The 25,349-nt window shown below is 37.4% G+C and overlaps 1 protein-coding gene across 31 annotated transcripts in view; it reads right to left on the reverse strand.

The window, feature by feature from the left end:
• The window catches only part of KMT2C (lysine methyltransferase 2C), a 197,041-nt gene that overhangs the window by 46,825 nt on the left and 124,867 nt on the right, over window positions 1-25,349 (reverse strand). For 14 of the 31 annotated variants that reach the window (XM_071734713.1, XM_071734685.1, XM_071734697.1 and 11 more), the window contains 11 exons: window positions 24,034-24,150; window positions 19,647-19,748; window positions 19,361-19,465; window positions 18,018-18,199; window positions 17,102-17,266; window positions 16,392-16,501; window positions 10,308-10,373; window positions 8,649-8,861; window positions 5,059-5,187; window positions 3,281-3,400; window positions 688-818 (listed from right to left, as the gene is read on the reverse strand). In XM_071734713.1, coding sequence (XP_071590814.1) covers window positions 688-818; window positions 3,281-3,400; window positions 5,059-5,187; window positions 8,649-8,861; window positions 10,308-10,373; window positions 16,392-16,501; window positions 17,102-17,266; window positions 18,018-18,199; window positions 19,361-19,465; window positions 19,647-19,748; window positions 24,034-24,150 — 1,440 coding nt within the window. The remainder of the gene's footprint in view (window positions 1-687; window positions 819-3,280; window positions 3,401-5,058; window positions 5,188-8,648; window positions 8,862-10,307; window positions 10,374-16,391; window positions 16,502-17,101; window positions 17,267-18,017; window positions 18,200-19,360; window positions 19,466-19,646; window positions 19,749-24,033; window positions 24,151-25,349) is intronic. The other 17 variants (XM_071734698.1, XM_071734693.1, XM_071734712.1 and 14 more) reach the window with 7 other exon arrangements.

The raw sequence follows: 25,349 nt of genomic DNA on the forward strand, positions 1-25,349 counted from the left end.
TTCCCCAGTTATTAAATACAGATTATATTTAGAGAGAGATTGTTCTGCCTCTCTGACAATTCTTTGCTTTCAGTGCCATGAAGTTTGGTGAATGTCTACAGGATAATAAAGTTTTAATTAAAAAGGTGGTTGAGAAGAACAAGCCAAACAATGCTCTCTGTGAAAGACATATATAGACCAGTCAGTTTATAGCTCCTTGAAAGCACTTATGCTGGGAGGCAAGAGCAGAGATTATTGTGGTAGGGAGATGCAGGGCATATAAAAATACAAAATTGTAGGAAAATAAGCTTACCCTATCAAACCATGTCCTATATTCTTCTAAAAATAAAAAACTAGTATCTTGAGAAAATGGTACGTTCAGATTAAGGCATCCTATGGAGTTGAATGCTGAAAACATCAAATGTCAGTTCAGAGAGAAAAGAAAGGCTTCAATTATCTGTAACTCCTCTCTCAGAACAAGTAGAGATCTATACACTGAAAAAAAAACCACCAAAGGAGCAGAGACCTAACATAATACACAGCTTTCTGTACAAACTTACGAGCAGTCTTTACAGAAAGGTGTTTGATTTGAATGATAAATTTGGAATCTGAAAAGAAACGTCAATGGTTTAAATGAACAGCAAATCAACACACGTAAAGATCAGGTTTTTAAATAGATTTACACAAGAAATATACCAATAGCTTTACCTGCAAGTAGGCAGGAAAGGTTTCTTCAAGTTTATTTTTCTTTTTTCTGTAACGCTTTTTTATTTTCTCAGTACTTTCAGAAGCTGGGGTAGACTCCTCAACTGGAGTGTCTGGCAACTGTTCTGTCCACCCTGAAAAGTAACATTCAGACACAAATAAGTAAAACACTTGGTGTATTCCTCCAAAGGTACAGTGGCAGCATGCCTAATGTATCTTGCTGCCTATCTGGGTGCATGGGTTTATTGAATATCACTCTGGATGGATTCTAAAGGTGGCCTTTATCCAGCCAGCTCTGAGCTGCAACCTGATCATCTGGGCTCTGGCAGTCAGGAACAGCAGATGTGATACCAGTCAGATCACTACACTGTTGTACCTCACTGGCTGTACAAACACCTTTAACTTTTGTATATACAAGCCAACCTAAAAATCCTAAAAATTTGGTAATTCAACAAAAGTTCTAAGTGCCATTCAACCAGATATTTGAAAGATAATTCCACCAAAATACACTTTTCAAAATCATCCATGTTGAGCTACACATTAAACACCTTTCATTTTATAGACTGATTTTCTCAAATTAAAAGAAATATTAAAAAAAAAAAAATTGAGAAATTAGTGTCCTATGAATAATAAACAGGTTAGAAAAAGAAATCTACACATAGGCCTTCCATAAAAGCAACACATTTATTCATATATCATGTTTTGAAGCGGACTGTTCTTCTAATAAATTCAAAAGAACGCTGTGCTCACCAATCATTCAGTATTTTATTTCACCACATCAGGGAAAACACTACAGGTAAAAGCAGAACTTACCCTGTCCAAGATAATTACATGAAGTTAATGACCCAGGGAAGTTATTTAACAAAACCTATTAATGTGGTAGTAAAATCAGCTGTTCTTTGTACTCAAGTGATCTCTTCTACCATATTCAGAGGACAGTGAGCAGAATGAGTCTCACCAGCACTGTGGCCTCTGCATTGTATGAGAGCAAACTTTTGCAGAGGAAGGGGGAGGAACATGGCAAAAATAGCAAAAAAAATTGGTAAGGCTGAAGAGTACTGGCAGCTATGATCATTTAAAACATACAAAGACATTTCTGAGTTATTCTTTTCTTAACAAGCAATTGTGCCTAAGCAGACAAAAGGGAGCTCAAACTTTTAACTGAAGAATACTTCTTAAAGAATACAGCTTTTAACAATATGCATTGTTACTCAGAATGGGAAATTAACTTTTCAACCAATTTTTTTTTCTTTACTTTAAGGAGCAGATCCCTAAAGAAATAAAAAAAAAAAATTAAAGCAAAATTTTCAGCTCTACCTGAAACAATGTTGTATACTGTACTGAAATAATATTTACAAAGCAGAAAAGTATAGCTATAACAGTGATAATAAAGAGAAAGCACTGGATCTGAATAGGGGACCCAGCTACTTTACTGGGTTGCACTGATGGAAGAAACATTTGTTGATTTCATAAAGCAGTTCTACAAATGCTGGCAAGGACAACATTTAGCTATTTGTTTTTAACACTGCCTGGATGCTGTAAGTAAAGGTCTGGTCTCTACCATGTTGTTCAGATAATAAAGCAAGAGACCAATCTGACTCTAGAATGGTCACAAGCTCAATATCTAAACAGACAGCAGTGAATAATTGGAGAAATCACAGGCCAGAGTGTTGTGAGATTTCATCAACCAGCCTTTAGAAGCAGTTGCCTCCCTTTACTGACTTTCTTGGAAATATGCTCTCACCTTACTGATACCTCAGATTTTTTAGATTAAATAATGTGGGCAGATCCAGAGGGATGAAATACTTTAGCCTAAGTATACAAAGCAAGCAAGAGAACAACTGTAACAATTGTTACATGCTCAATCTTCTGAGTACAACAGTCCCAGAGGCATTGAAATGGCTTTGCTATGAGAGACTGGAGTGGGATTCTTCAGCCCTGGAAAAGCCATCAATGGATGGGGGAATATTACACACACCAAGAAAACATTTCTATTTTACACATTAATAGGGAATTCTATTGTTCAAATACCTTTTCATAACATAAAATGAGAGGATATCTTATGCAGCTCTCACAAACCCTGTTTAAAATGAATTATTTCTTCATGCAACAACAGTGTATTATTGAACTCACAAATACAGAACAAAACCAGATAAAAATATCAGACATTTTTGCAGAACATGTAACACTGGTGAACATTAAACTTGATAGTCTATCAGACACCTGTAGACCAGGACTAGATCTGCAGGAAGGTGCATCTGAAAGAGGATTGCTCTACACCTAACTAACTTCTTACCCTTTTTTCTGCCTTCTGGACAAAGCTTGGCTAAACAGAGCTCTGACACAATGCAGCAATCCTCATCATTTATTTATCTCCCACAACACTCTGCAATTAATTGTTTCAGTTTCTCTGTAAGTCATTTGCTCTACTGAAATTATATGTAGGAATGAGTATTTCCAGTTGAATTAATAAAGCCATCACGGCAAACACACTTTTCCCTTTGTAGCACATCTCTGGAAAGAATTCCATGTTGATGAGTTACTTTATTTTTATTGCATTAAGAACAAAAATTTAAAATCAAGTTTCTGCACTTACCTTCATCTCTGCCAGGCAATTGCTCAGAAACAGAACCAGAAGAATCTTTCCTGGAGAGAGATCTTTTAGTCTTCCCTTGCCCTGTACGACTTCTCTGACGTACCATAAATCCTCCAATCCCTAATGTGGAAGCAAAAATTCAAATTTATTGATAATGTCATAGTAAGAATGAGAGCCAAGATCCTTCTGCAGGTAGAAGGGACTATTACATCTGTAGAGGTCTAAGAATCAGCTTGAGATACCTGAGGAGTTTTTATTTGGAGTTTTACGAAAAACTTCTGAATGTTAATGTTTCAGCAGACATATATTTAAGTATCAAAAAGGATCAGAATTTTTTGACTGCAAAGCATTCACAAGAAGTTTAAATTACTAAACTTGAAAACTTTCAGATGTTGTTTTTCCTCTCTCTTAATTAATTGCTAGAAGTTGAAGTCAATCTACCCAATGAAATCTATTAAAGAACCTTAAAGGATCATAAAAAACCTCCAGAAATTGATCTAGAGAGCCCATAACTTCAAATTACATATATTAGAAAATGAAAAGGTAATTAATCCAGATAATACTTCCTGAAACTCCAGAATCTTTTGCTAGATTCTGACTGCAGTGCTGTTGATCCTGGTATGTATGTTCATTTATCAGATTCAGGTTTGTTTCATTTTTCATGGAAGTTGATGTGTACAACTATCTCCATAGGGTGAGCACATTAATGAAGGTAATATACACATGGGCATGACCTGAAGAGACATAGCTCTTCCTCAGCAGCATGGAAAATGAGAGTAAAAAGTGGTAGATTTGTTTAGTAACGGAGAGAGAAGAGAAACTGGACCATACTGTAATTCCTGCTTCCCTTCCTCCCTTCAGCATATTCCTGGCCTTCACCTTCTCTGTAACTTCATTGCCTCTTTTTCCCCTGTCTTCATCACCAGAGGATACGGCCCATTACAGCAAGCAGAATGTGTGTGACAAGCAAAACCAGTATTTGTGATGGCAAAGACTACAATCAACTTATTATCCACAGTAGTGGGAGGCAGAAAACCACACATAACACAGATTCTGAGACATACCAAGGTGTGGGATATTGGTGTTCTTCAAAAAGCCAGGTAGTGTCTAAGCATAGCTTATTATCTTGGATTCAGTGTTAGCCCTAATGAATCAGAGCTGCTTCCTACAGAGCCACTTAAGTACCTCTTGCTTCCTCTGCCTAGAGACAGCTCAAGTATTTCTGCACCCAGGACACACAGCTGATCCACAGTCAAGATAATTAAGAGGCAACTGCACTAATAAATTAAAATAAATTAATTCATCCAATAATCAAATTCATTAAAATTCACTGCCAGAACACATACAAATATTTAGTATTATCTTACCAATATTTCAGAAAACAAGTAAGATACCTGGCAAAAGTTTCTATGAAGTTCAGATATTTCCAGATATACATACACACATACACATAAAAGAACCCTGGCCTTCATCAATTATATATATATATACAGTACATGCTAAGAATCAAGACAAGATACAGATTTTAACTAGTAATCAGTAATTGACAGCATACTAAGAACAGGCACACTGCTCAGCAGCAACCTTTGGAAATGTATTCTGATAAAAGGACTAAAAATTATTTTAAACAAAACAGAGAAATCTAAAATCAACAATTAACAGTAGAATACTTCAGAATTCCATAATATCTTCTAATATATATATTTTTTTAATTTCACAGGAGAAAGAAAAAAGTGTTAAACAAGTTACACACAATGATATAAATTACTGTATCATACCAGGTCTGTACGGTTTTCTCTTCCTTTTTTTAATCCCGTCAGCTCCTTCTGCCACTTTGGTATCATCATCCACAGCTTCCCGTTCTGGGCTGGAATCTGATTTTCCATCACAATCCATAAGATCACCTTCTGGAGAAAAGAAGCAATGGTAACTTTAACTGGAAAAGTGAAACATCATCTTTTCCAAAATTTTCACGTCTGACTGATTTCTGAGTAAGTGATTAAAAATGATTGATTTTTTCCAAGGGGTGATAGATACTCACACTCTCCAAGCACTTTTGGGAAAACCACCCTATCTATAGACAAAGTCCCAGTATACACATACATTTTCTGCAAGATTATGACTACACAAATCCAGGAAAAAAATGCTACTGTTACTACATGTGAACCTGAGAAAAATTGTTGGTGCCCTTTTTGGAGCCTGTGCTGCAGCATTTTCTAAGTGTCTGAGCAAATGATACCTCAAGGAATGTGGATACCATTTAACACACTAGATACCTAAATTTTGTTTATTATCCTCCTAAGTTTTGTTTGGGAGGGCTTTTTTTATTAAGAAGGCAGACTGAAAAATTACAGCCTGCACTTGGAAAGTAATGCACAATGATTTCAGTTTGGAGAGTACTTGACTTGAAGCTGTGTGACTGACTGAAAGCAGAATTATCTAAGCAGAAAAATTTGACTTAAATAGTTGAAAACTCAGCCTATAGTAATTACTCAGCTTTGAAGGTAAAGACTAATTTTGGGTTTGTGTGTATGTTCTGTGGGAAAGCAGGGTAGAAGAAACACATGTAAAGCATGATGGTATTAAAAAGCCTCTGGCACTGAAGAAAGAGTGAGTTAATTCTTTTTCTGATATCCCCGAAAATATCAATATAATGACCTTACACCTTCATTTTATCGTAAAGTTTTAAAACATGTTAAATACACTCTTGCCTCTGAAAAGATACTGCAATTCCAATTCCCTGCTGTGGATGATTCAGGCATACAGTTTTATGTGGTCTAAAACCACATAAAGTTTTAAGAGGAAGAAGTACTGTTATAACAGACAGAGATGGACTCTCTCAAACCACTTCTGCTGTGGTAGAACTACAACCCTTGTTCTTCCACAGGCTGGGACACAGACCAGACTTTCCCATCAATGAAGATTTTCCTGAATTGTACCAAAAACGCTGGTGGCTTGGCAAAGGCAGCCCCCACAGACCACCACAGCCAGTGCCCTCCTCTCCTTAGGAGCATGAGTGAGCCTCTTTGCAACGTGTCTGCTTCTGGCAGAAGAGAAACTTGCTTCAGTGCTAAGATGTCCTGCTACACAAAGCAGCATGACAAATGCTAAACCCCACAGTGGTCCTTCCCTTATGAAAAGCAGCTCTACAGATAGCAGCAGAAGAGCCACATTAAGCCTACCAAAGATGAAGCTCCCAAAGCTTCCAACTGGACTTTAAAATGTGGAACACCTGAGGAAATGCCAAACCTGCAGAAAGCCTACAGATGAGATGGTAACAAAATTACTCCCAGCTCAGTTTTCTCAGATACAGTCTCTTTTCCATCTGGAACTTTGGAGTGGAAGTAAGAGTTATTTCTGTTTGCCTGCAATTACCACACTATGTTGCTCCAATCAAAGCTCTAGCACAGCTCCATTCATCCTGATGCCCACACAAAAATTTCAGATGTGCAGAGAACAGGCACGGATCCATTCTGCTGAGCACATGTAGAGCTTCCAGGAAATCCAGCCAATCCACCATGTACCTGCTGTGCTGCTACTGCCACACACATGAATGTGCTCTTAACTCCCAAAAAGGCAATGAAAGGTGATGAGAACTGAAACTAAAGTCTGTGGAAGCTTTGGCTCTCCCTTTAATACTGTGCTATTACATTTGTGTATCTTGTTACCTAGTTGAAAAGGGATACCTATAAAAGCCAACAAGCAGATAATGAAGTTAGACAAAGTTATATAGAAGACAGGCACATGTTTGTAAAAGTAAAGCTGATTAACCACTGAAAAAGAACAAGGGAAGTAGTTAATGCTCTATTTGATGCCTTCAAACCAAAATCAAATTCTTTTTTTGCTTCTAACAATCTACATATAACAATCTATAATCCAATGATGGATTATATAAAAGAACAAGTTGAAATTTAAGACAGTGTAACGCTAGGATAATTTCACAAATCTTACTAGTGAGCTGTTGGAAAAGTAGTAAACAAATTATAGGATGTTGAGTAAAAGTATATTTTTTAAAATAATAGCAATAGCAGAAGGGTCAGAATGTGCTAATCAAACAATGGGAACAATACTTATATCAACAAGTTAACAAACTTGCAGGAAACTGCATTGATGGTTAACATACCCAGTTATCACAAGCATGCTCTATATCTAAAAAAAGCTTCTTATTACATTTAATCTGATTAACAATGAGGCAATGTCACATAAACAGAAAGCACTTTAGACTGGGATAAGGTGGGGTGCCTGTGTTCCTCTGTAACAGACAATTGTATGACTACTGTAATGAGTTTCACACCTGCCATTGAACTAAGCCTTTTTCCAGACTAAGGATTAACACCTATTCTACCAACACACTTATCAAAACCAATAGCCAGACCATGGCAAAGAGGACAGGAGAATGGTCCTGCACAATGCTGACTGCTGTTTCTAGAGCTGAAGAGTGGGCTCTGAAGAGTGGGGCTGGCTGCTCCTATATGGTTTTCTCAGTCTCCTCTGGCTGGGGCTTGCTCAGCTGTGAGGGAAGCAGATGAGACAAGAACTGGTGGTGTTGGGGCACATGGAACTTTGCTTCATGGCTAGACTGTAGTGGAAGAAGCTCTCCCAGAGGCTTCTATCATACCTAAAGTGTCATTCCCATACACAGGGATGTGTTTGGGTAGGTAAGTGTTAGCTCAGGTCACTTCATCTCTTGAGGCTGCAAAACCACTCAAATCTCCTCCCTCCATGCTACACAGACACCACATCCTGGAACTTGAAATCTCTGAGTAGAAATCTACATAGGCAGCATCTACTTGAACTAAGGCACCACCCAGAATTCAATTTCAAACTCAAATTCTAATTTAAATTCTGCTTTGGAGATGAAGACAAGCAAACTGTTCAATTAGTCAAGGGAAACACAAGGAAAATGTCTTTCAGAGTAAAAAAATTGTCTCAGCAAAAGGCTTTTTGCTTCACTTTCACCTTTGTTTTCAACACCAGCTTCACCAGTCATCTAGACGTGGCCTTGCTGAGATGTTACCACTTTCAAACAGTGTTTGCACTAAATTTGAGAGCCTCAAAATACACTCAATCAGTGAGTACACAAGCATTTCCCATAGGTAACCCAAGGATTTGACAAAAGGCAACTCGTATCTGCAGTGCTGCCAGCCTTAGAAAGGTGAGGTTCCTATAGGATGGATGACCCATAAACAGAACAACAAGAAAATTCCCTGAAATGGACAAAACATGACTATTGTCCAAGTAATTTTCATAAAGCATTCTGTACAGAACATAAGAGTATCAGTACGATAAAAACTCCCGGGGATATCTGCAATATACACATGTACTGCAACACTCCAAGATACAAGACATGCCAAAAGTAGACTGCTACCTCTACTGTCATCCATCTCCCCATCTCTTGAGTGCTCTGACTGGGCATCTGGGGGTGTCTGAAGCACAGCCACACTGTTCTGATTTATAATCTTCAGTTTAAGCTTTGGTTTCGTCCGTTTTCTTCTCGGTACTGTAACAGTTAGGCTCTGTAACTGAGACATGCCGGATTCTGTCAAGCAGACTCCATCCTGGGTGTATGTCTTTGGTGGGTCTATAAAAGTTAAATGAATCATAACAGCAATATAAAACTCTTTAATTTACAAGTCTTAGATGCTTAGGAATAGCACTTTTAAGAGTTAATAATCCACATGTATGGAGCTGATTCATGAGTGAGGAAATTGGTATAAATAAAACAGAGCTATTTGATAGTGTCTAACAAGCCACAGTCACAGCTTCATAATTTAGAGTCTCATGTCAAATCCAGCAGCAATCCATTATATTTCTACAAAACAATTTACATCAAGGACTCATTTGAAGGAGCGATTTGATTATGGAAATTGGTGCCTTGCAGGGTATTTCTATACTCGTGTCACTCTCAGAAAACTGAGTTTTAGTTTGGTTCCCTGTTGCTTATCAGCCAAGGACCTCACCCCACCCTCAGCACTCTACCTTCATTACACCCTTATTAATGACCTTAAACCTCTCAGGACTCTTGGTAATTTGGGCAAGTTATTAGCCCTGCTTTATAGGCAGCCAAAAACCAAGTTATACCAAGTGAGCTTCTCAAGATAAAATTGGAAATGTGGGTAGTACCCATCTTCCAAGACCTGCAAGACTACTTCCTCCTCAAGCTGTTACATGACAACTGAGTCTACCAATAAACTGTAACATTCCTTAATCCACCATGTAGAAAGGCACTGTCACCTGTGCTGGAGTCCTGCAAGTAGAGGTTTGAGATTTTTCAGGGAATTACCAAATAAAGAATCTGCAATGGCTCTTTGGAGCCAGTTAAATAATGATTTGATAACACAGTCATTGAAAACATACAAACATCACAGAATTTGTCGCTTTTAGCAAAAAATACTCTCTTCTGTAACATCTCAGCCCTCCAAAAACAGCTGGTTCAGAACACTGTTCTTCCTAGATGGTTGTCTTCTTATGCTGAACTAAAAAAAGAGCATTTGCTTTACAAAAATCACATATTCTTTTTGAGATTGAAGATTTGAGGAGAGAATCTTCCCTCAGAACCTCATTTGTGCGGTATCAAAGAAAAAAATTCTAACATGATGGAAGCTGTCCTAACATAATGGAAGCCATTTGTATTATCTTTATAAAAAGTGACTTATGAGTGGGTTTCTCAAGATTGGAAATTCCAAGCACACACCAGACAAATACCAAAAAGTTGTGTCCTCCTACAGCTGTAAACATGCTTGATTCAGCCTCACTTTTTAATCACCAATAATATTAAGGCAAGCCACTACGTCTGCAAGACCAAAGCATAATTTAAAGTCATTATCTTAGTGCAGGTATGGCAGGCAAAAGAGAAGAAAGAAGAGAGAATGAGGAAACAAACAAACAACAAAAAAAAAAAGCATGCTGCGGTAACTGAAGAATAGTTAATGCTGCGTGTTATAGAATCATAGAAAAAGGAATTTTTGTCTCATGTAAAAATATACCCTTAAAATATGCTAAATGATCAAAGATGCACATTCTTTACCTAGTTCTTTTGATTTTGAAATAATCTGAGCTCCAACTGATGAATCACAACAGTCCAAAGAAGGCACTGAAAAATATAAGGAAAATAATTTCAACTTTTAAAAGTGGTGACTTGATTTAAACTGAAACTATCAATTAATTTTCCTTCAAGCATCTCTGTTAAAATCCCTAATTTATGCTTTTGCCAACGTTCACTAGCACCTTTAAAATAAAGTGCTTTTCAGCACCACAAAAGATGCAAGCAGAAGCTGCCCTGCTACAAACTGAAGTCCTCCAACTTCCTAGAGCCAAGAATGGCATTGGAACAGCACTGAATTTGTTGGCAAGTGATCTCCTTCTACAGAACCAAGGGCAAGTGAACACACTGGATCTACTGGATCAGGAAGTAACCTCTATACTAGTCATGAGGTCCATGTTTTGCTGACCTAGGCATGAAAAATGGGAAGATTTTGTGAACTGGGTATCAACTGCTGTCATATTTCCCTGAGGAGAGTCAGGCACACTGCGACAGCTTTGAATGCAAGATTCCAGCTGTGTCTGTGCTCAGTCCACTTATACAACACATATGAGAAACAAAATAAGGCTGACACATCTGAAAAGTCATGATAAATGACTCGTTCAACTCAGGGTAATTCTTATTCAAGATAAGAATATTGATAAATGAAACAGTAGAAACTCAATTTCAAAACTACATCATGTGCACTTCAGGGAAGCACTGGAACAGTGTGACTGGACAAATAATGACCAACATGTCCTGTAACACTAGGCTACTGTTGTGGGTTGAAATGCTCTTCTCATCTGCCTCAATTACAGTAACTGTGATCATGCTTCACTAACCTGTGATGTGTGGACAGGATTTTTTAATATTAGTAGTAACTTTACAAAGATTATGTAGACAGGGTAAGCAAAGTGAAAATTAGAAGCTTCTACCTCGCAAACACTGGGAACTAGAATCCGAAAACCTGTTAGTTTGTCACTGCATCACCATATAGGCAAGTTTAGCCAGTTTTTTTTTCCTAAAGATTTTATTCATGATGAATTTAATACTCAGACAAACATCTGGAGTATTCACTTTGTGTCTGCCACACAAGATGAGACCACCGAAGCAAAGGATGTGTGGGAGGCTCAGTGTCTCTCAGACACGTCAGACCACTGGGTGTGTGCTGCTGACCATCCACACATAATATGGGAGTTGGGGGCAAGGCTAGGAAAAGCACAAAAGCTTCCAAATTCTTTACAAAATAGAATGAGGAATAGGAAATCTAGAGGATGCTTTCTAAGCATATAAAAAAATTAAGTCTGTCTTCAATAACTACAGTGTTTTAAATGTTACATAAGGTGTAACTACAATATATGATATAACCTACAGAAAATAAATATTACATGCAACTGATAAATGAAAGCAGTAAATGAAAAGTGATAGTTACTGAAAAACTCAAAATTGGAAGGAAAAGACAAGAAGAAAATAAATTGAAGATGAGATTTTGAAAGAGACACTGAACTGAAGGGAAACAAAAAATATGGGGCAAGCTATAGGATGGAAGATACTCAAAAACTTGAAATGAAATCAGAGGCAAAAATATGCAGATTGTGTAAGATGTCATCTATTCATTAGATTGCTTATAATTTACAAGATGTTTTAAGACAGAGATAGCAATTTTGTACTGGAATCTAACGTAAACAAAAAATTCAGCAAGACAGCTGTGGATGCCTATTTGAAATCCTTATCTGAAAGTCAAACAAAAGGGAGTGGTCTTCTGTTTCAGGTCAGACTGCAAAAAATTTATCTTTGGATATGGAATGGAGTTGAAACAGTCAAATAAACAAGCTGATAGTGACAGATGTGAGGCCTTCAGAGACTAACTCACAGAGGCTGCACAAACAGTGTTTGAAGACAGTAGCAAACAGACTCCAGAAAATGAGCTAATTAGATTGCAGATTAAGGATTAAAATCAATAAAATGAGTAACAGAGAAAGACAATACCATTAGAGAAAATGGTCCATGTTTTCTGAAGTATTTAGCTTAAGTTTAACCAAAATTATTATACTTATTTGCAAAAGGGTTTAAATATGCTGATTATTGTACAGCATTTAGTAGCTTCAGCTGAAAACAAATAATTGCACAGAATACAATACAATGGGAAGAATCACATTGTCAAAAGAAAGAGGTCTGCCATTTGTAAGGCTGTAATAGAATAGAACAATTCTAGGACAAAATTAAATCAGCATAAGGGACAGAGGGAAATGGTTGATGCAGAAACACAACATTCACAGAGTTATACTGGATGCCTACATAACTGTGTGCATGACACAGGGATTTCTTTCTAAATACACTAACTTAGAGGAACAAAGAAGTTGGCATTATAAATGTGCCAAAACTATATATTTAAAAAGTTATTGTTTCACCCATAGTATTATATTGCTTTTGTATCCTGTATTTGTAAAGCACATAGAATTAAGTTTCAGAATGAGGAAAAAGTTAATTTTTAATATAATTAAGATACAATTCAGGAAAATTGTACAACAGAGGCTCACAGCCATTATATGTGTAGCACTGGTAGCTCTGAGCAACTCTGCATCAGTGAGTGATACCAACTCCTCACTGTGGGCACTGAAGTCACTGGAGAAATCCAGTGCTGGAGAAATCCACAGGCAGCTACCAGGAACTCTCACCAGATCACTACCTAAAGAAAACCAGGCAGGGCTGGTTCCTTTGCCCTCTGCAGAGAAATTAAACCAGCACCAAGTGAGGAGGAAGCTGGAATATGTGGATGGAGAGAGGAGAGGAAGAAGGAAGGGAGGAAATTTACAGATGAGGCATATGACATATAAGGGCAAATAAAAGAAATGTGGAAGTGATGGGTAGATGGGTTGAGAACTGCTTGTCTTGGAGTGAATGTAGATGAGAGATGCACACACCTCTTCTTACTATTCAGGAATAAGAGCACAGAGGAAAGCTGCTGCTACCTAGAGCAGCTGCTAGTACTCATTATACTATTCAAGCAATCTAAATTACAAAGAACTTTCTACAAGGCATGACAATATGCTGCAGGACATATAACTTGATACCATACAAAAAGGGACTTGATGAAACACTGATCAGAGATAATTATTTCAAAAGAGCCTATTAATGAAGGTTTATGTTGTACTACTTTGGAGCAAATCTTAACACATTCTGGCTTTTTTCTTTCAAGAAGAAAAAAACTATTTATCTTTAATTTCTATTTCCTGAAGATGACTTAGTTAGATTTATCAGATGAGCATCTGATGTTCTTCAGATAGGGAACTGTTACAGTTTGAGTAAGCCAGGATAGTTCTGTGGTACTGGTACAAGCACCTAGAGAGAGGGTCTTTATGACCCTGAGTGATCTAGGAGGTGTGGAACAGAAAGGGTTCCTTTCCATTCCTGCCATACACTATAAAAGCCAGGAGGACTGGAAGCCCAGCCCCTTCCTGCTCCCTTCCTCCTTGCTGCTTTAATGCACACAGAGGTTTTGGGGTGAGACTCCTGCTTTTTCATCAACTCAGCACCTGCTCAGCAGAATTCACACCCATCAAGTGCTGGGAAGAGTCCTCTCCTGACTCAGCCCTGCTGCACAGGACACGTAAGCCACCTATCTCTGGGTTTCGTATATAAATTTATATATATTTCTATATATTTGTTCCTCATCCCCATAGTCTTACTGCCCTTCCCTTTTCCAGTAAACCTGTTCTATTTTTAATTTCCAACCTCAGAGTCTCTCTTCCTTATTCACCTTTTACATCCCCTTGGGGGTGAGATGGAGGGGGATAATAGAGAGTAATTCTGTCCTCTAGTTTTTGCTTCACCCTGACCACACTAAACTGAGTCAGGAATCTGACAGATTTGAGTGTTTCCATTTTCTGAAGCAAGAAAAATAAGAAGCTCTTTCTCAATACCTACATGCTAGAAGTATTTACTCTTCACCAATAGTAAACTTGCAATCTCCTGGTAATTTACTAGGTTGAGGGTCCCTTGTTTTTTCTACAAAATAGTTAAAAGCCTTGTAATAACACTTGCAAAACATCATTATCCTCTGTGAGACATCAAATGGAAAGAGAAAGAACCATCCCAATAAGAAATCCACAATAAGTTATATTTTAAGAAGCTTTCTATCATTACTAACATGTTTCTCTTTTAAGTTTATCAAATGCTAATTGTTCTCACCTTGAAACAAAAAGTTATGGAATATATTTGAAGGAGTTGCAAAAGAATTAATTAAAGACTGAGACATTTCATATATAAGAACATGCAAGTATTTCTGTGACCATGCATCAGACAACATACTCAGACATGCAACTGTGCAAATGTACACATTCAAAGAGTTACCATATATATTGAGTCAATGCATGGAAGAATAAGCAGAGAAACTTGTCTTATAAAAAAAGGTGAAAAAAAAACTGCAAGGAAAGTTTGGGAACCCTCCAACAGGTCTAGTGGGACTGGTTCCAGTTCCTCAGCAGAGGAACACAACTTCATGGTGTGCAGGAAGGACTAAGTCAGGGGGAAGCTTACGCCTCGAAGTGCAACACCTCTGACATCATCCTGTGAAGTTGTTCAGTCTCACATAATGTGGGCTTTAATTATATCTAAAAGGTAGCTCTGCCAGCTCAAAAGAGAAGGGAAGAGGCAGTCTTTCTTAGTTGGACCTTTTTGCTTAAGTGCTCAAACCTTTTTATCAAAATAAACAAAAACCTGTGTTATATCTGCCAGGTTCTTTTTTTCCCCACTTACAAAACTTCTTTTTGAGTTTGTGAAAGCAAATCTCAAGAACAAAGTCACTTGTAGAAATACACAAGCATCAGTCATTCTTGCTTTCAACAGTGATAGAAATGGGATACTTGGAAGCATTCCACAACCATGTGAAGTTGACAAGGGTGCATATAAATGTCCAAGGTCATGCCAGTGAGGTACAATTACTGCCATGCTGTGATGAGGACATGCCAGTGTAAAGGTACACTGGATGCTCTGCTGAACTTTTCTTGGCAGACCTCTTGAACCCATGCCTCATGATATCTTCAGTCTTGATCAGGAAAGCCAAAGTTGCTGATAACTTTTTGGTGAACATGAATATTTCTTGAAATATTTGCTTAGTTCTTGTACTTTCATCCTACCATACTATCATGATGCCCCAGTAAAGGGTTAATTATGAATGATATAACGTGCTATTACACTAAAAATGGGTACAGGTGTCAATACTTTGTTCAAGTAGCAGACTGAAGCAGAAACTCTGGTGAGCTGACATGCAGAGGAAACAGATCTGGGATACCACCCTTGTAGTAAGGCCATAAACCATGTAATAGGCCAATCTAATTGCTAACAGGCCACTCCCAGTAACAGGGAACAGTTCCATCCCACAGAACCAGCTGCTGTAGCTGTGCTTAAAGAGAATAATTGCAGTAGCCCCAGCTTCTGAAGTACCACTGCTACAGAAGGGTGTAATAAAGACCATTGAGGAAGCTGGTATATATATTCACTGGTAACACGTATGCAGAAAAGCAAAGCTCATCAGAAAAAGCTATACATTTTAGCAAGAAAGTGGTGGCTCCCAAACAGGGAATCATGACAAAGTCTTTCAAAGACTACAGCTGGGGAGGGAAGTTTGGTCTTAAATACTGGAAAAGCTGAGGGAGTGGCACTAATAAAATTCTTACATGGACTGTTAAAGCTGCTGCTGCTTCAGATTGGCTCCATGTATTGAAATATAGAAAAATTTTCTGTTTGGAATTGATTTTCAATTCTTCTGTCATTAATAACCCTAGAGAACAGGGCTTTCATCATCCCACCTGACCAAGTGAGATGCCTTTAAGCTTTCAATACCAAATGCTTTTCATAATTTCCCCAAATTATCTTCATTGAATCTATTTGAAATTCCCTCTGCCTTGCAGCCAACCACCAGAAGGGTGCAAAAGAGCTGAGGACACTTCCAGAACGCCCTTTAAATAAACACAAAAATCTTGCTTCTAGCATGAGCCAAATCTCCACCAGAGCAAAGAACCATAACACATTCCCAAACCTATTTATTGCAGTGTGCAATCCTGCCATTGGTTTCAGTCATCTTCTTACCGTTTGTTGGTGGTATGTATGGCCTACAAATGGTACAGTCAAAACCCATATCAGCTATGTTTTCCACTTCCTCCTCTGTGTTTAAGTTCTGACAGATTGCATGCATCCATCTAGAAATTAAGTGGGGGAAAAAATACAATTTAAAGGAAATATGTGGTGTTTTAGGAGACCCAAATATCAGTATATGGTCCAAGTAAATGTGAAATACTTGTTTAGTTTAAATTCTTTCAGGGAGAAATGATGAATCAGGTTCTCTGTATACAGCATTCCCCTACAGTGGTGTGTGTTAAATACTGTATATACAGTATCAGATTACCTATGTCCCTTCACAGGAAGGAAATCTCTATAAAACAATGACCCGGAAGCAAATATGTCTTAGTATTATATTTTTCTCCCTATATTGCAATCATTTTAACTACTTACTTCACACAATGTAATCTAGACTCAACCTCACAACAACAGTCTTGCAAGGTAAATTAGTTTTATTTTTTCAAAGGGAGAAGGCACAGAGTGATTAATTAAATTGCCCAGAGTAATAGAGTTAAGTCTGTGGTACAACTAGGAATGAACTAACAAGAGACTTCTGAGACTCAATCCAGTGCTCTTTACCACAAGACCTTTCCCTTCAACTTTATGCTTTCACAATTGGGGAGAAGAATCAAAATAAGCCTTAAAAGAGGAAAAACCTGCAAAATGTGAGAAATCCTTACCGATCACATTGTCTGCACTGAATGATGAGCTCTTCATCCCTGTAAGTGCGGTAGCAGATGGGGCAGGCAGACAAACTTGCACAGGGAGCACACTGTGTGTAATTATTTTGCCATTCACATCTTAAACCTGGAGAAGTTGCTCCACAGTGTCTGCACCAAACACACCTGCAGAACAGACAAAATTATCTATTCATTTCAGCTCACAGGAAGATTATTTTGTGGCTTTAAACCCCTCCTACTTGGAACTGGGTGAGTAATTATGTTTTAGATCGCCCATGACTGGAGGGGGAGGCAGGCAACTCATTTCAGGTCAAGCAATACTTTAATTGAGTAAAAATGGTATTATCTAGATTATTGAACATTGTCAAGATTTTTAATATTATTTAAAGAAAGTTTCTAAGTGAGAATTGTCTTCAATCTGCAAAACAGGTGGATGGATGTTCATAACAGCTCAACAGGTCAAAGGAGTCCCTGCTTCTATTTGCCATTTGAGATATGGAGATTTAACCATGTGAGAGGTCTGTTCTGTTCATGTTTTAGCCAAGTTATGTGAAAGGTTTTCAGAGGGTTTTATTTCAAGAACAATTTGGTGAAGCACTAATTCATTTCTTCACCTGGACGTTACAATGAATGGAAATTGTATTTTTTAGCTAAGAGTTTCAAAAGAAAAATTTGGCAGTCTCTACTTACTTGGTTTTTGACATGAAAAAACAGTAGTAAGATGAGATAACAGTTTCCCTATTACAGTGGTAATTCAAAGCAACAATTCAGAAATATTTTGTTTCCTTTGTTTAATACACCCAACAAATACAATTAAAACATCATTACAGTTCAACTGACATTACAAATGTGAAGTGATGAAAGTAAACAAAAGAGGCCAGCAGTCCAGACTTCTGACCCCAAAAGCAAAACACACCATTTGCACTTCCATCCTCCCTTAGGAACTGTCTGCAGGGGTGGATCCAAGCAGTAGGTGTGGTAGCTGATGTCGCAGTCATCACAGAGAAGAAGTCTCCCTGGATCTGTTGCTTTCCCACAGGCTTCACACACTGTGCACTCCAGGCACCTCCAACCCTTGCTGAGCACCACTTTAGTAATCTGCAAATGGCAAGGTGAAAATTATTTGAAAACTGCTCTATGAAGTGTGAACACTGTATAAATTAAGGACCAGCTAGTGGAGCACAGGATGCTCTTCTGTGCCCGCTATGCACCTCAGAAGTAGCTGGGTTATCATTTTGACTTTCTGAAGCCTCAATAAAGAGGAATGAATTACACAGAAAGACACTGTAATTACTGACATCTGATACTGTTCCAGGATGTAATTTATTTGGCTAAACAAGTATAACAGAAGTTCTATACTGCACTGGATCTACATGTAAGACAGTCTACCTCTAGGAGCAGCTGGTCCTATAGGGAGGAAGCAGAACACAAGGCTGCTGTTTAGCAGCTATGTAGTAAAGCCAGGATTCAGGGCTCTACAAATCCTGTATCTTTCCTAAATTATCTGTGATAACCAGTGCTGGGGTTTTAGTAATCTGAAGCAAACAACTAATTTATTGTAAAAAACATATAAATTTAAGAACAGTATATAAACACAAGGCCAAATTATACTTTCATGAACAAGGTGTATGGCATTTTTGTAAAGTACTTTTAAATAAAGTTTTGTGCCATGTTTTTAAAAACCTTACTTTTACACAGATGTACTTCTGTCACAAAGTATGTACAGTGTATATATTGCAGTAAATAGCTTACTATGTGCTTGCTAAGTCATCTCATACCATTCAAATTTAATTTTCACACATTTTCTCCTAGGCTAATGAATGCAAAATGTATTAATTAACCACTCCAACTGCTGTCAATTCTGACAGCCAGCAGACAAATTGAATCAACTAAACCTTATGCCCCTACTAAATGAAGATGCAGTATAATTTTTTTTCTTCGTTTTTCATTCTGCTTTTATTTAGGCTTTAAGCTTATATCTCAAACTGTTATTTTAACCAACTACTGGGTAATCAATGCTATTTATGGTTGCAAAATTACAAAAAGGTTAATTTCTCTTGAGGCAATGCATACTACAGAATGACATTTAATTAAAGTCTTTCACAAGTTGCATACAAATAATGGTCACATTAACTGATGAATATCTAACGAGTTAATGACTCCCTTAATTACCACAAAATCAAAGGCAGCATAGTGCCATTAAAGTGTAATATGAAAACAGTGTAATCAAGTAATTTTTTATGTAACAAAAGCACTCACCTTAATACTGACACAGTATGGGTGGTAACACTGACCACATTGAGAACAGGCAAGCAACCTGCCCTCAGCACCTTGGCCAAAACTCCCACACACCACACACATATCCTGAAATGGTAGAGAAGAGCTGTTTTTATGCACATGCCAGGCACTAAATTCTTAAGACACATAACTCTAAAATCCAACCCCCTTGATATATAATTTAACTCCTAACAAGGAGATTAATTAACTTTTTTTGTAATTAGAAGTAGAGAAACATAAATGAAAATATAGTAACTATTATCCTAACCTGATGGAGAGTGAATTTGTCACTGTTAGAGAAGAGGACAACTGTATTATGCATCGAGTTTTCTTCCTCATCCTTGTTGGATGAAATATCCATTGTTGTGACCTATTAGAAAAAACCACGAAACATAAATAGGAAGCACATCACATTTTCTAAGACATGACTGAAGATTAAACTTTCTCTTTAAATGTTAATTTTTAATAGTATCAGAGAATACAAGCTTTGCAAAAATTTATTAATACAGTAGGAACTTTGATAAAAGTTACTTTCATCAGAAGTTACTATATTAATTCACATTTTCACATCAGTACAAGCATCATCACTATTTCAGCTTTACAGACACATCCTTTTCCTTGCCATTGTTCACCTTTCCACATTACCCCATTGTACTTTAAAATGGAAATGGAAATGGAAAGAAAGAGTTAAGTCTAAGGAAAAAAAAGCAAACACTAAGCAGAAATTTTAATACTGTGACCAGCCTGCTCTGTTACCTACATATAAACACTGAAGTTCTCATCAAAAAGTTAATTGCAGTGACATACTTTTGGGTATTAATTCAAATAGCAAGTGCAGACATGTAATTTGTCCCATATTGCCTAAAATGTGGTTTAGTTAATATTCCATGTATGTTAGAGGAATGAAGAAGAGGTCTAAAGTTACAAGAGTTAAGATATTCTCTGTAAGCAATTACTTTATGAGGCTTATCTATCTTTGAGGCTTATCTATCTTGCCCATAAAAACTTATATTGAACCTGAAATAGTTGTTTTGATCTCAATCCATCAGCTCTTACAGTAGGCTGTTGTTCTCCTTTTGATCAAGAGCTTGACCCACCCTTTATTAATTCAGCATTTACATGTACATGTAACTTCTTGGGAAGAAAACCAAGAAAAAATACTTCAACTGTGTTCTGACTTTCATGCAAATTTTGTTATGCATAATTTGCTATCCATGAATTTATATTTACAGCCTTAACTGTTTACTCTGAACCAGTAGCAGGGATGGAAGTTTGGAAGATAAAAGCACACAGCTCTGTATAAAAGATCAAATGTATGGTAAAGAAGTATAGCTTTGTTTTATCAGCTGTTCTATTTTAAATACAGTTTAAGACTTACATGGCAAGTTTTGTTTAAATAATAATCTAAATATTTTACAAATCCAAACATCACTCTAGAGACAAATGTAAATATCATTACAACAGCAATAGGAATCTTACTGATACATTGTTGCTGAAAATCAGCATTTGCTGAAAAACAGCTAAAAAGGGGATATATGGTTAGTGTGTTTTAATTACTGTATGGTTGGGAGCACTGCAGGTGTAACTAATTAACTAACAAAAAAACCACAAGAAATATCTCATTATGTTCAAGGGGAGTTTTTCCCTCGCATGTATGTCCATGAAGTTCTCTGCATTGCTTGCAAATACAGAAAATAATTTGAAGCACTGAATCACTGCAGGTTTGGTGTTTGCTTAATGCCAGTGATGACCCAGCTTCTTCCCCATCCCCAATATGTACCAAGATAATTTCAAATTTCTGTAGTTGTCCACTGGTCATGATCCCATGATGAGTTTGTGCAAAGGGGTTGAAAACAATCCCACTTCAAACATTTATCTGGCAAACCACTGGTCTCATTTTGCTGCCTTTATCTACTCTTAAAAAATGGCCACTTCTCTGCTCTAGAACTCTGAAGCTTCCATTTACTTGATGAGGCAAAGGATGACATTTCTGTAGGAAACCGTGTAGAGTGTTGGCCATTTCATATTTAGAGCAATTTACCTAACTCAGTATCCTCTGTTCAATTACATTTTTAAGAATTTCTTATATAAAATCCAGCTTCCCTGAACATACAAAATACTGCTTTGTAACACCAAACAGTCTGGGTTGGAGGGGACCTTTAAAGCCATCTAATCCAGGCTCCTTTCAAGTGAGCAGGGACATCTGTAACCAGATCAGGTTGCTCAGAGTCCAGTCCAACTGGACCTGGAATGCTTCTGGGGATGGGGCATCTATCACCTCTCTGGGCAACCTGTTCCAGTTTCACCACTCTCACTGTAAAAAATGTCTTCATTGTATTTAGTAAAAATCTACCCTCTTTTAGTTTAAATCCATTACCCCTTGTTCTGTCAGTAAAGCTCCTACTTAAGTCTGTCCCCATCTTCTTTATAACCCTCCTTTAAAGAACTGCAAAGCTGCAATAAGGTCTCTCTGGAGTCTTCACTTCTCCAGGATGAACAATCCCAACTCTCTCAGCCTGTTTCCATAGAAGAGGTGTTCCAGCTCTCTGATAATTTTTGTGGCCCTCCCCTGGACCTGCTCCAAAAGGTCCCCATCTTTCCTGTGCTGAGGACTAAGTAATTATGTGAAAATGCCTCCAATGCAACAAGGTAACTGGCTGGTTTGAAGGGAATTCATCCTATATGTTTAAAATTATTCATATGCTCACAAATCTTGAACATCTACAGCTTTCAAAGAGAACAATCATAGAGAACTTTGTTCCTGTCACAGATCATAAATATCAGAGCATTCAAAAAAATTACTATTATGTAGGCAACAAAAAGTGGCACAATGCTGTGTGAACTCAAAAAGATTGCATGCAAGAATACATAAAAACATCTCTAAAGAGTCTGATGAAATACTTCAAAAAGACATAAAAATTACTGAGTCTTTTTTGAACCTGAGTATCAGGATGCCTCTCAAAATCTGCAGTTGATTGATAATCAGACTTGACAAGAAATTTTCAATGAAGCCAAGTACATAGCAATAAAAAACTCTGAATTTTCTGCAGTCAGATTTCCAACATTTTCACATACCAAAATCCCTCTTTTTATAAGGAACAGACCAGAACTGTATAGGTTTAAGAGGACTTCCAACATGCAATAGCTTAACTATAATTGCTTAGACACTTCAGTGTTGTAGGAATGGGAGATGGCAAGTGTAACTACCATTTTCTTAAGGGTTTTTGAGCGAAAGCCATGTATATACAGAATATCTGACATCAATATCTTGATGACAACAGAGAACTTGCAGCTATATTTTTATACATTATGTTTTGTTAAAGAGTCAGAGAAGCTTATTTATAGCAGATCAGGATCTATCAGAGCTCTCTGAAGGAGTCAGCAAGCCTGCGGACAGGGAAATCTGACTGACATAATTTAGTTACCTAAAGTCTTTTGGCAAAGTCCTTCACCAATGCTCTGTAAAAAAGGTAAACTGACACAGAAATGGAGGAATGGTCCCTATACTGAAATGAAACATATAACAAATTATCAATTTTCTATGTGAGAGAATAGTACTAGTGGAAATTTGATAGGAGCTGTCTGCTAATAGGCCGTGGTGTTCAACACACTTGTGTGCAACCTGAAAAATCAAGCAAGGAGCAAAGTGACAAAGCTTGCCAAGAGTATTAAGATACAGTAATAAAAAAACCCAAAAGACAACTGTGAAGAACTGCACAAGAACTTCATAAACCTGAATGCTGGACTATAAAAAGGCAGATGAAAGTCCCAAAGCAAAAAAACAACTGTGACAAAGCAACTGATAAGGATGATAAAAAATACGTAATAGCTTCCATAAAGGGAACAACTCAAAATACTGGGATTTTCCAGACTAGTATGGAAGGAGTGGAAGGAAAAGGAGAAGCAATTATGGAGAACTATAGAAATTGAGTGGCACAGGCAGAGGAGGTGAATAGGAAACAACTCTCCAACTGCCTCTTCTGTAAGAGCACTAAGAAGCAAGCAATGAAACCTGCAGACAGCAATTTAAAACAACAGGACAAAGAGTTTTGAGAACTAAAAAGAGGTTAACTGAAAATTGGTTTCTGAGGTGAGGTGGTTTCTGAAAAGTTAACTTTTTCACTTTTTTTAAAGTGAGTGGACAAAATCATGAAAGAAAGCTCCAACACAGGCTGCCCAGATACCACCTCCCTTTCATCAAGTCCCCAAGTTACAAACTGTAGAAGTGTCTCCTCTGTACATTTTCTGTTTCTGCAGTCTTTCTCCAGCACTCAAGTGTTGCAGAAGAGCTCTTCCCTGAGCAGAAGAACCTTTGATCTGATCTGCTACAGCTCCTGTTACATTCATATTGTTCTCCCCTTTTGTGTTGCTCCAGGGAGTGCTGCCTTTACCCAGTGTGTTTTCCACCAGAGGAAATGGAAGGAGTGCTCTGAGGCTCCCAACAATTGTCCCTTTAAGTGGCAAGAGCAGCACAAAACTGCTTCAGGTCCATTAAGGTACAGTGCTCTTCTTCTTCACCATGAACACTTAATAGTAGCCAGCCTCTCTCAAATATCTCTGCTTTTTGGAGCTCTTCGGTTTTGTCCAGCAAATTAACACAAAAATTACAAAATTATTATCAAACTGCAATGTAAATTAAAAGTAATTGCTCTTACCCCTGGAATGACTACAGTCCCAACTCCATTTTTCAGCTTTGATCTACCTCTGCCACCTCTTCCTGAGAGACCTGCACCACGTGGCCTCCTCTTCCCCGGGAATCCTGATCCACGGCCCTGTTCAATACAGGATAACAAGTTCAGTGCAAACTGAAGTTCTTTTGTTATGTGGGACTCAAACTTGTTCAGTGCATCTAAGGAAAAATAGAAGGAAAAACCAACTTCACCATTTCAAGGGAATATGAGGCCATATTCAGTTACTGCACAGCTAATTTTGAAATACCTTTAACTACTCGCATGACAAAATATGATCACCTTTATCACCAGTGAGAAAGTAGCCAAACCCAGAAGTGTTTATTTTCTGCTCACAAATAACTGGCAATATGGATTTTAAAAATTTTGTTATTTTTCCCACAGTTACAAGGTATACAGAATAAATATATCCTTCACTCTGATTCATTTTTCTTGTCTTTTTACCCAGTCAGAGCAGACATTTGTGGGACTTCTGAACAGGGTCTGGACACTTGATTGCTTGCAGTCATACATTAATTTCTTATGCTATGAATAATCAAGCAAACACTTGAATTTATTAGGGGTCTATCTTGCTTGCAAAACACAGACTGGATCCACCAAACTCTCTTAATTCAGCAGATACATTGAAAGCTTTTAATATAATTTACACCAATTACACTCAGATCAACACTTCCCATAATATGATGTTTTTCTTACAAAATACCCATATAATTTCTCCCCGTATTTGAGATGCATTCACACAGTTGCAGTGTTGTGTGCTCTGGAGTATTCAGCTACAACTGTGGAAAAGTAAGTACATTATTATTAATAATTAATTTATATTAATAGTATGATTCAGCTTGACTTCTTTTTTTTTTTTTTTTTTTTTTTTTCCAGAGAGAAACAGAACATATTGAGAATGTCATTACTGTCTGTCAGGCACCTTTACAACATGTTCCAGAGTTTCTGATCTCTATAAATGAGAAAAATTATGGCATATTCTCAGATAAGCATTATTTACTGCATTTCAAACTTGGGAATAATCTCATCCCCTAATACAGCCCCATTCCACACAGTATCTAGATTTGTTGTACGTATCCAAATGTTTGCTGGAAACTACTTTTAATACTAAGACAAAACATTTACTCAGTATAACAATGTTGACAGAATCACAAAGCTCCTTGGGGACAGTGCTGCCAACAGACTGGCAGAGACAGGAGCTCCCTGGATGGAAAGCAGAACTATGGACTCAATATTACCAAGAGTATTTTTCAAATATACCAGCTCCTGTTTCAAAGAAGATA

Source organism: Heliangelus exortis, chromosome 2 (genome assembly GCF_036169615.1).
Source record: "Heliangelus exortis chromosome 2, bHelExo1.hap1, whole genome shotgun sequence".
NCBI classification, from domain to species: Eukaryota; Metazoa; Chordata; class Aves; order Apodiformes; family Trochilidae; genus Heliangelus; species Heliangelus exortis.